This window comes from Megachile rotundata, chromosome 14 (genome assembly GCF_050947335.1).
Source record: "Megachile rotundata isolate GNS110a chromosome 14, iyMegRotu1, whole genome shotgun sequence".
Lineage (NCBI taxonomy): Eukaryota > Metazoa > Arthropoda > Insecta > Hymenoptera > Megachilidae > Megachile > Megachile rotundata.
Window position 1 is genome coordinate 15,065,299 of NC_134996.1, and position 10,684 is coordinate 15,075,982.

Here is a 10,684-nt window from a genome sequence, read left to right on the forward strand (position 1 = left end):
CAGAGAAACGGTGGCCCCTCCTCCAAATCCTTTAGCATCTTCCAAACTGCAACATCGTTTGAAGGATTCGGTGAAACAATTTGTTGTACGTTCGATGCAACGAAAAGGAAGAACGACGAAAGAAGAAGAAGAAGCGTGTAACAGCAAAATAATGTTAACGATCAAAAGTAATGGCACGCTTCGAATTTTTGGTAATTATTCGTAAAATAATAACGTGTCGTAAATAGAAAATACATATTTATTTCTGTTGCTGTACAATCGTAAATATATGCGTCTTTTTTCGGTTTTCTTTTCCCGCGAACGCTAACGATTTCGAAAAACGTAGCTCGTTTGTCCTACGTAGAAAAGAAGCGGGCGATAACGCGGTCTCTTACAAAATTCTCTTACAAAGACAACGAATATCTTCGCTCTCAATGTTTCTGATGCGTTCTCATATGCAAGACCAGGTTGTGCTTGTGTTTCGATTTCTTGTGGCATACGGGACATTCGAATTGCGGCTCGACCCCGCACTCGAACCTCATGTGCCTGCTCAACGAATGGGGCCTGGTGTACGCGTTTCCGCAACGGGGGCAAGAGTATCTGGAAGAATCGCGAATGCTCGCGGTGATCGGCCGCTTCCCAGCCAACGACGACGTCTCGCTCGCTTTACTCTTGGCCGCGTCCTCCTCGCCGCGAACGCGCTCGTTGCCGGTACGCTGCTGCGTTTTCCCGGGACAATCGGCTTCGGGAGTCGCGTTCTCGAAGGCCATTTGATGATTTTCCGCCATCAATCGAAGATACAGCGTCTGATATTGATAGTACCGTTCGATCGCTGCACCTGACGAGTACTTCGGCTCTAAAAAATAGACAAGGTAATCAGTATCGTGATTCCGCGACGGGTCTCTCGGATCGGACGATCGATCGAGCGACCATCGCGGGAACGTGGACTTACACAGAACACGGACACATTTAACCGATCACCATGAAAGCATTCTCGAGGGCCGTTTCGACGCGAACGACGTCGCGCCGAAACAACGCACCGATTCGTGTCTTCGGTTTCCCGTTAGCTTTCTCGTTAGCTCTCTCGTTAGCTCTCTCGTTAGCTTTCTCGTTCTTCCGCCGGACGATTCGCGTACGGGTTAAGATAAACGAGTAGTTTTCGACAGCGAGTGTTATAGACACGTTTACGAGCACCACATTGACAAGCCGTTAGATATTAAGTTGCGCTCGAGTTATGTTCTCGTAGAAGCAGCATCTATCCGATCGCAACGCGTACGTAGTCATTCATTGAGTCGACAATTTTTCTTAATGATTCGTTTTATTCGGTAAAAAGATGAGCGAGGTTTTTCGTTCTGGTACATTGTTCGGTCGGTTGGTCGCGACGACTCGAAAATTTCCTAAATTACAAACGTACAAACCGGTCGGGACGATTCGGTTATCAGAAAATAGAAGGATCACCGTCATTCGCGTACATTTAGCCGGCAACGTTTACACGGTTAGGTTAGGTAGGCGTACAGAAGAATCGCAAGCTTTCGTATTTACAATTCGATCGATCTCCGTCGATCGAGATCGAGACCGTTCCCGAGGTCCGAACGTCGACGATACACAGCGTACAATTAATTCCGTCGAAACGAAGAAACGAAGAAACGCGCGTTTACAGCGAACATCTATCGGTACGCGACGGAACGATCGATCGACGGATACATTTGCTAGAGTAAAACAGTCATTTTTTAACGATGTTTCGGAAGTTTATGTCGGCCTTGGTAATGTTCGTTCAATTTATACTGGTGATAGAACTTTTTCGGGCACAGTTTGCAGCAAAACTTTTTCTCTTTGTTACCGCACTCGACCCTTTGATGCCTCAACAAACTGTCCCTCCACTTGTACCTCTTTCCGCAACCGAAACAAATGTTGATCAAAGATCCGTCTTGCCGCGAATACTTGGCGTCCGCTTGTTGCGAAAGATTCGCGTTGCCGTAAAGTTGAAACCCCGATGACAAACCGTAGCCCAGCTGCAACGACGAGAAATCTGCAATTAAAGAAACAAAAGAAACCGCTTAGGAACTGTTCTCTTCGCTTCTCTTCTCGACGAGAGATTTTAATCGATATCGATCGCAATCAATTACGCGACAAGTCTTCAAAATACATCGTCTTTTATTTCTCGTCCGACTTTACAATCGTCTCGTTGAAACATTATATTTAAGAACGGCAAAAAACATCGAAATCTCGAAAGCGCGTGTTCGATCGAAACCGTTTTTCTTCCCCGCAAACGCGAATCGGTGCCTTGGAACGTCGTTACCTTCTTCGAAAGAATAATCTCGCGGATTTCGAAGCGCGTCGAAAAATTTTTACGGCGAGAACGCGTCACCGAGACGAGCTAGAAGTTAGAAGGTGACGTTGTCCGAAGGCGTCGAAACCGATTCCTTCTCGCAAGCCAGTCTCTGATGCCTTCTCAACGTGTCCAACCTCTTGTAACCTCTGCCGCACTGCGAGCAATAAAACTTTTGTCGATGAAACCATTCGGTTTCGCCCTGCAAATTCTCCCAGAACGAGTCGCATTCCGTTTGATGCCGCTTCAAGCTGTATATTCGCGTGTAACTTCTGTCGCAGCCTTCGCAGCGAAACTGCTGATGAGATTTCAAGCTTTTGCGAAGCACGCCCGTCTCCACGGAATTCATCAGGATGGACGAGTCGTCGCCGCCGAGCAAATAGTTGATCGGCAGCTGTCCGTGAAACGACGCTTCGCAAATCTTCGACTCCCCCAGTTCCTCCAGCTCCTCCCGAATCGACGCCGCTTTACTTTTCGGCAAGTGCTCGCCTGCAAATACACGTTTCCCCGTTAAATACAACTATCTTTTAACAGAGAGATTCCCTCTCTCTATCCGCGAGCGTACCTTTCGAGGCATGCATTATCGAGCTATCTTTTGCACCGACTTTGCCGATCTTACGCCGAACCAAATCGTTTTTGTTAGAGCGATTAGAAAAGCGGATTATAATCGAGAAGCGATCGCCGCGATACCTCTTCTGCGCTGGAAACTTATTCCTCTAGAAATCATAACAAATCACGTACTAGAAAATCCTTTATTTCGTTATTACTTGTTTGGTACGTCGTTTCGTTACAATTGCTCGTAACGACGGTAACGTTATCGGATCGCGGCAAATTAATCGAGAGAGAGAGAGAGAGATTCGCGGAAGGATATATCGAAAATTCGTTTCGGGAAACGGGGATCATATCGTAGAACGCGTGTTCGCGCGTACACCGACGAAACTTTACTATGGCATCTCCGATTTCGGATAAAGACTCGGATGCGTGGATTTCACGTGCGAGATCATCGACAACCGTTTGGCAAACTTTTTGCCGCAGAAACGACAGAACAGCCCCCCCTTCAGTTTGCAATAATTCTTCTCGTGTCTTCGTAGACTGTCGAGCCTGGAGAAACTCTTGCCGCACTCCTGGCAGATCACCACGGTCTTCGCTGTCCGCCTCCGTTCTCCCGTTTCCGCGAAATTGTAATTGCTGGCCACAAACTCGAACAAGGTTTGCGGCATCTCGTACTCGTTCTGCTCTTTCAGAAACCAATCGGCCAGGTTCGCTCGATTCCCTGCGAAGAATCAACGATTCGCGTTAACAGAGACACACGTACTCGCGTTACGTTCGTGTGGACGTGGTTGGATCGATTGGTCGCAATGGATCGGGAAACAAAACGCATGCACCGGAATACGGTATAGCAGGTGTACACGAGTAATCCACGAATCCGCCCCCTTCTACGCGCAACAGACAAAACGTGTTTCTCTTCGTCAGACATTTATTGTTCGAGACGCTCACAATCCAGCGATAGAAGATAAAAATGCCAGCTTTAACTTATTCTTAGTTTTCGCCTCGACTAGGTAAAATTAGTTTTCTCGCGAGAACGACGATACGGACGCGAGCGAGCGAGGAACGTTTCGTTTTCGATCTATACATGTATGTACCTATGAAGAAAAAGTAAATCGCCGCGTCGCGTTACAACGTTCTTATACCGCGTACAAATACATCGAACAAGGAAAAACGAAATCAAGCGCACGAGCAAACTACGAGATCGCGAATATTTTATGTTTGTCTCTCGACTTAAAAATACGTGTGTCGATCGAAGAGACTAGACGATTCTCTAATTCGTTTCTCCCCGAGCAGTCGATCCGATCGAGGATGCCCGACTCAGGGAGCGCTGTGTCTGGTGTTGAAATGATTCGTCAACTCGTATCTTCGGTAAAACTTCCTCCAGCATATTCTGCAATGGTGCTTCGGCTCTTTTCCGCACTCGAGTCTTTGATGTCGGCGAAGATTCGCCATCCGCGTGTACGCTTTGCCGCATTCTCCGCACATATAGCGTTGCATCGAGTTCGTCTGAGCTGCGTGCGGCGAATGAAGCGTAACCACGTCCGGAAACATTTTCGTATCCTTCGTATCCTGGGCGAATTGAAAAGCGACCAACTCGTTCATCAGCTCGTATCCGTCTGGAATACCAGAAAAATTCGTTACTGCGAATCGATGCGTCACACCTAACCAACGATTCGTGATCAAACGAGCACTACGTGAAGGAACAGAAAACGCGACGGTAACTTTGGTAACGGGCAACGGCCCGTTCCAAACTTCTATCTACCCAATCGAATTCATCGACGATCGCTTTATTGAATCGAGCAACTTTCCAAGAAAAAATACAATTCGTTTGATTTCCTGGGAAATCGTGAGAGCGTACAAAAGAAGAGGGAACACGTCGTCGTCCTTCGTCGACGATCACGGTGGTATTCGAGACGCCGCTCGAAAACTTCGAAAACTTCGAAAACGCGTATCGATCGAAAAGAAAAGAACGTGGTTCTTTTCCTTTCGTTTCGTTCGCTTTACTTTCGTTCGCTAAATCAAGTCCGAGTGATGCGATAGCACGTGTTCTTTCAGTCTGTCTCGTCTATAAAACTTTCTCGCGCAAAACTGGCATTTGTTTCTCGCTTCTTTGTTGCCGCATTGCAATTGATGACGACGAAGGCTGTACATCCAGGTGTACTCCCTGCCGCAAAGAGTACAGGTGAACAGTTGCTGCTGTTGCGGTTGTTGTTGCTGTTGCTGTTGTTGCTGTTGCTGCTTATTGTTAGGATCTTCCGGGCAGTAGGAGAAGTAGTAGGCCTCGTTGAAGTTCCTTTCCTTTAGCAGCATATCGTCCATCGACGCGCTGTGATAATCGTTCGCGCTCCACACGTTCTTCGATAGAAAACCTGTCGAAGTAACACACTGGTGAACTGGTGGCAACAGGTGACAGTGAGGAAATACCTGAAGGTACGGGGAAAAAGTATTTCGAAGAGACGTACTAGCTAAGATGAAGAGAACGAGAGGCAAAGATCGCAAGGGGCGCGTTTCGTCGTGGATCGCGCGCGGCAGCGCAGACAAACCACGTTTCATCGTTAAAATTCGTTTATTTATCAATACATATAAAACAACGGAATACAAAGGGCAGGAAATGCTTTCGTTATCGACGAGAAAAAAAAGCACTGTAACACTGGTACCACTGTAACCGACGAGACGTTAATACATCGTATACGTAATCCCTACGAGCGTTCGTACTGTTCTATTCCGTTTCTCTCTTCGACGACGACGACGACGACGACGACGATGACGCGTCGATAACTCGAATCGATTCGTAAACGCGCGTTTACGAATAAACGTGAATCGTAGTTACGAGCGGGAGAACGGGTATCGGATGGGATGGCGGAAAAATCGAGTTCGGGAATTTGGTGGAAACCGCGGAAAGAAAGAATTCGTCGAGAGAGATACTCGCGTCGATTATATCGTCGAAAGAGGCTGAAAACAGAAACGTCTAGATGCTACTCTCGTTCCTCGGGAAACGAGAGCGGATCGGTGCTCTTCTGAGAGACGTTTTGCAGTTTTCTCTGGCATCCGATGATGTGCGAATTCAAGACGAATCGGTGCTTGAATCTTCGATCGCAAATCGGACAAACCTCGCAAGGTATCACGCCGCATTCGAGTCGTTTGTGACGACTGAGAGACGTGGTAGCTTTATACGTTTTCCCGCATCTGTTGCATATGTATTTTTGATCGTTGTCCTTCGAGTTGGTCCTTCTTCTGGTCGGTTTGTACGGCATCCCTAACAAAGCCATGTGATCCCAGACCGCGTCGCTGTTTTCGTGCGGCTGTTGCGCGTCCTGCGTCAGCAACATCGTCGCCAGAAGCCCTGAAACGAGAGAATTCGTTCGTTAGACGCCTGCGTCTCGGCTGCGCGCGTAATCGGCGTGTGGCGTCGTTAAGTCCTCGAGGGAGGACGAAAGGGGAATTTTCTTTGTCTCGGAGAAAAGTGTCTCCGATAAAGAGGCCGTGGACTCTCGGAACGAAGTCGACGATCGAAGACGAAGAAAAGAAAAATTAAAAGAGCGAGAGCAAGCTGAAAGAGAAATTGTTATTGAAAGTCGAGACGGGTCGAAGCGCAGCGAATAGGAGAATGCGCGCACGGAGCGTTCGTGGAGCGATGGAACATAGTAAACGATATCGTTTTTCTCACAGGAAAAGGTGTATATTTATTGCATCGTGTAAAACCCGTACACAGCTTGTGCCTTCGCATCGGTGGTAAGCTCTCTATCTATCGACGGAGCTGTGTGCCGTCGTCTTCGTCGTTTCGTTCTAAACACGTGTCACGTAGAAAAAGATTTCGCCTCTGATCGCTTTCGAACGATCCGTGGTAATTTCACGATTTCGCGGATCGAATCGCGTTCGAGTCCCTAACAGCGATCATCTCGCTCGAGTCGAGTTCGAATCTTTTGCTATTCCGTTTGTACGATAAGCAGGATTAAAGTTCTGTTCGCGAGAACGCGTCTAGTTCGACGAGAGAATACGATTTCATATGGTTCCGTAGTATTCTCGTTTTCTTCTGCACGAGGCCAGATGATGCGTCAACTTGAACCTGTGCATGAACTTCTTGCCACAAATCGGACAGCTCTGTCTCGGTTCGACCCCGCACTCGAGCCTCTGATGCCTTCTCAGCGACGTTTCCAACTGATAACCTTTTCCGCACCTGGTACACTTGTGAATCACCGGCCTCCTCTTGTACTGCAGGTTTTCGATGTTCTTCACCGTGAGCCTCGGCACTGGAAAACAGAGCAGAAACGAAAGATCGGTCAGTAAGGGGGACAGGATCGTCCGAGAACGAGAACGGCGAAAGCCAAACGTTACGCTCGACTCGGCAGCTCCCAGATTTCACGGCCGTCCGAGAAAGGACACGCTACAGCTTTCCGCGATTCTCTACGAACAAGAATTTCGATAACGCACCGCGATTAAAAACGTTCGAGAGTCCTTACCCTTTCTTCCTTTCCGGCCGTTCCACGGATCGTTTCGCGGAAAAGTCGTAGAAAACGTCAACATTTTCAGTACGTAATACGTAACTTTTATTTCCTAAAAATAAGTAACATCGTCGATTCGACGTTCCTCTCGATTTCCACGCAGCGTAACGAAAGTGTTCTCTCGGAAATCGTGTCTCGAACTTTTCGGGGAAACGGGCAAAAGACAACGGGAGTACAAACGATCGATCACGATTTCTCGATGAACGCGGTCTATCGATTCGATTCAACGACCGCAAAATGCCGAACGAACGAACGAACGGTGACTAGCTAATTAATCGATGCGTTCGGTCGGTCATATGTTCAGATAATGTATCAGTCTAGCGTGCGACTGCCAACGGTGTTTGTGCTTGAACTTCCTGCCGCAAATCGGACACTCGAAAGTCGGGTCCTTGCCGCACTCGACTCGAAGATGTTTCTTCAACGAGTCTCTCCACATGTATTGCTTGCCGCACCGGTAACACCACCATAATTTCTTCGGGGTGGCTGCAAAGAAAAATCGACAAATTATTTTCACGGTCTTTTTCCCTTTTTCCATTATCTTTTTTTTATCTTTATTTTTTCTTTTTTTAAGTGAAGCTGCTTCAGGCACGCCACGTTTCGCACAAAGAAAAAAAAATAAAAACTAAAAGCTATGCGTGGGTAACGCGACATTTTGACGGCAACCGTGATTTCGAGGCGACGCGTTTCGATTATTATCGACGAAAAGTATACGCAAACAATGATCCTTTCTAGACGCTAACGCGTTTCGATTCGCGTTCGAAAGCGATCCAAAAAATAGGTAGTTACGTAGAACGCGAGATGCGGCCTTCTCTACGTACAACCGTTCGCGTTCGAACGATAAACATTTGAGAAACAGTGTGTCTTTTCTTGTCAACGAAAGTTTTATTGGCATGCTAGCGTGTTTCGGTGTCGTCGATCGACGAGAAGTCGACGGTGCGGTCTCGGAGACGGCTCGGCAGGAAAGGATGCTCGTTACAAATTAATACGATGCATGCACTTTGCGTGAGATTGCCAACGATGTTTGTGCTTGAACTTTCGGCCGCAAATCGGACACTTGAACGTGGGTTCCTTGCCGCATTCCACTCGTATGTGATTCTTCAAGGACGCGCGCCATTGATACTGTCTGCCGCATTGAAAGCACGTCCACACCTTCTGCAAGTAAGCTGCAAAAGAACAAGCGTATCGCGTTAAGTCGTCGTTTCGAGTTTTCTCTTATCGCGGGTCGATTCGTCTACTATCGTTTACTATCGTTTCCCGCGCGTTGCAACGATAGCGCGAAAGGTGAAACATGCCGAGACGTTTTGAAACTCGTCAAGGAAACTTTTATTCGTTCTCTTAAACAGTTTTGCGTACAATCAGCTGGAAGCCCTCCTCCTTCTCTTCCCTGTCCCCGGACGTAGGAAATGCGTATTGAAATAACGAATCGAAAATAGATAAAATCTTTATTGTAGCAAAGTCGCGTTACGATCTCGTCCCGTGGAAACGCGCTCGCGTACCGTTCGCGTTCTCCTCGAAACAACCTGGTCGATAGAAAACGCGGAGAAAATTCTAGGACAGCGTCATCATCGATATTTTCGTCTGTGCAAATTCGACGTGAGATGCGATTGCAGTCTATGCTTGTATTTGAACATCTTCCCGCAAAGAACGCAGTTGAATTTCGGCTCCTTTCCGCAGAGACGAAGATGCGTGTACATGGAAGATTTTCTGGAGTAGGTCTTGCCGCACACCCTGCACGGGTAAACCGTTTCTCGGGTAGTCTCACCTGAAACATAAATCACCGATGACGCATGGATGTCTGGAGAACTGGAGAAGACGTAGGTTCGGTCGTCGCGTTAAAGACCGAGTTACAATTACCGCTAGCGGCAGATCGTACGCTTTCGAGCGTCGACTTTCGGCTAATCGAGAACGAGATACTAAAAGATTCGGCCGGTGTCGTAGAAATTTCGTTCGACAACGGGGGACACACCATCTCGAAGAAAGCGAATTCTTTCTTCAAGCTGAGAAAAACACTCCAACAACATTTTCTTCGACGTTTATTACTCATTCTTCGTTACTCTCGTGATCCGCGATCACCGAAATCGATAAAATAGCAATCGAAGCGTTGCTCGATACATCGATCGAATCCTGTTCGAGTCGAATCGCAAAAATGAAAGTAACAATTTTGTACCGAATGCGCGATAGTCGACGTTTCGATCGGTCGAACGGCTCGAACGATCACTGATCCACGTAATTGTGAATGGATTTGTGATGTTTCGTCACGTGGTGCTTGTGTTTGAATCTTCTTCCGCAAATCTTGCACGAAAACCGTGGTTCGATACCGCACTCCATTCGTTTGTGCAAATTCAGCGATTCTCTCCATTTGTACGTTTTGCCGCAGTTGTTACACGGATAGCGAAACGTAAAAATCGGTAAACCTGAAATCACAGAAAGGTACACCTTTATTAACATCACGATTCCAGGTGTCGTCGATTCGACGAACACGCCGGTACTTTCTATTTCGCTTCCGTCGCGCTCGCATCGCAAATATCGCGCGCTAGGTACTTCCGCAGCTTCAACGAGAATGCGCTCAACGAATCGTTTTATTAGCAAATCTTGTCAATATTTACAACGGTTCGAGCGAAAATCGATGCTCGTGGTTTGTGCTTATGTGTAACGAGATTTCGTTGCCCCTCGAGAATCGTTCGAGAATCGTTCGAGAATAGTTCGAGAAAGCGGAGACACGGAAGGGAAGAGGGAAACAAATTGTACGTTTATTGCTCGTCGAAGCACGAGGTCAGCGATCGATCGCGTCGGCGTCGTCTCTTCGAATGCTCTTACTTCGATCTTCTACCGCGGAAGATTTCCGTTTCCACGGATTGCCAACGGTTCTAGCATCTAGACGTACGCGTAGACACGGAGTAGCCGTAGGAAAGGAGGGAAGACACGAGACGCAGCCTTTTCCAGCCTCTATTGAACGGTCTTGTCGTTCGAGACGACCCAACGGTGAACGTTGACCAAGTGTTTCTTCAACATCCATTTGTGGCGAATCTTTGCTCCGCAAACGGGACAACGGTGTTGCGGCTCCTTTCCGCACTCTTCTCTCTCGTGTCTGACCAAAGACTGCATCCACCTGTACTCCTTGCCGCAGCTCGAGCAGAAGTGTCTTCCGAGTCTCTTGTAATAGTCTGAACCGCAATAAGCTGAAAGAACAACGGAGCTTCTGTAATTGCGTTCAAATTCCTCGGGCAAGCGGTTTCGTAGCGTTCGCGATCGCAATAATTCAAAACGCTTTGATTGTTGTCTGGTGAAAACGCTTTATTCAAATTCCGAACCGTTCTCCTTCTCG

General features: G+C 47.5%; 3 protein-coding genes across 6 annotated transcripts; all 3 read right to left on the reverse strand.

The window, feature by feature from the left end:
• Positions 1 to 1,869: 1,869 nt before the first annotated feature.
• LOC105663816 (uncharacterized) lies at positions 1,870 to 4,179 on the reverse strand. Of its 2 annotated transcripts, XR_013040441.1 has the most exons (3): positions 2,874 to 4,179; positions 2,279 to 2,797; positions 1,870 to 2,008 (listed from the first exon to the last, which is right to left on the reverse strand). XR_013040441.1 is itself a non-coding variant. In XM_012295400.2 (2 exons), exons 1-2 carry the CDS (start codon positions 2,887 to 2,889, stop codon positions 2,364 to 2,366), a joined length of 450 nt encoding a protein of 149 aa, XP_012150790.2. In that variant the 5' UTR covers positions 2,890 to 4,179; the 3' UTR covers positions 2,114 to 2,363. The 2 variants fall into 2 exon arrangements, 1 of the variants encoding a protein (XP_012150790.2); XM_012295400.2 differs by lacking the exon at positions 1,870 to 2,008 and having other exon boundaries at positions 2,114 to 2,797.
• A 449-nt stretch (positions 4,180 to 4,628) lies between these two features.
• Positions 4,629 to 7,336, reverse strand: LOC105663814 (uncharacterized). Of its 2 annotated transcripts, XM_012295398.2 has the most exons (4): positions 7,318 to 7,336; positions 7,035 to 7,107; positions 5,968 to 6,200; positions 4,629 to 5,226 (listed from the first exon to the last, which is right to left on the reverse strand). In XM_012295398.2, the coding sequence occupies exons 3-4, from the start codon at positions 5,987 to 5,989 to the stop codon at positions 4,871 to 4,873; spliced, it is 378 nt and encodes a 125-aa protein (XP_012150788.1). In that variant the 5' UTR covers positions 5,990 to 6,200; positions 7,035 to 7,107; positions 7,318 to 7,336; the 3' UTR covers positions 4,629 to 4,870. The 2 variants fall into 2 exon arrangements, with proteins under 2 accessions (XP_012150788.1, XP_076395694.1); XM_076539579.1 differs by lacking the exons at positions 5,968 to 6,200; positions 7,035 to 7,107; positions 7,318 to 7,336 and adding an exon at positions 5,320 to 5,835.
• A 1,644-nt stretch (positions 7,337 to 8,980) lies between these two features.
• LOC100878650 (uncharacterized) lies at positions 8,981 to 10,477 on the reverse strand. Of its 2 annotated transcripts, XM_012295478.2 has the most exons (3): positions 10,177 to 10,477; positions 9,527 to 9,773; positions 8,981 to 9,121 (listed from the first exon to the last, which is right to left on the reverse strand). In XM_012295478.2, exons 1-2 carry the CDS (start codon positions 10,373 to 10,375, stop codon positions 9,574 to 9,576), a joined length of 399 nt encoding a protein of 132 aa, XP_012150868.2. In that variant the 5' UTR covers positions 10,376 to 10,477; the 3' UTR covers positions 8,981 to 9,121; positions 9,527 to 9,573. The 2 variants fall into 2 exon arrangements, with proteins under 2 accessions (XP_012150868.2, XP_076395699.1); XM_076539584.1 differs by lacking the exon at positions 8,981 to 9,121 and having other exon boundaries at positions 9,380 to 9,773.
• Positions 10,478 to 10,684: the final 207 nt, after the last annotated feature.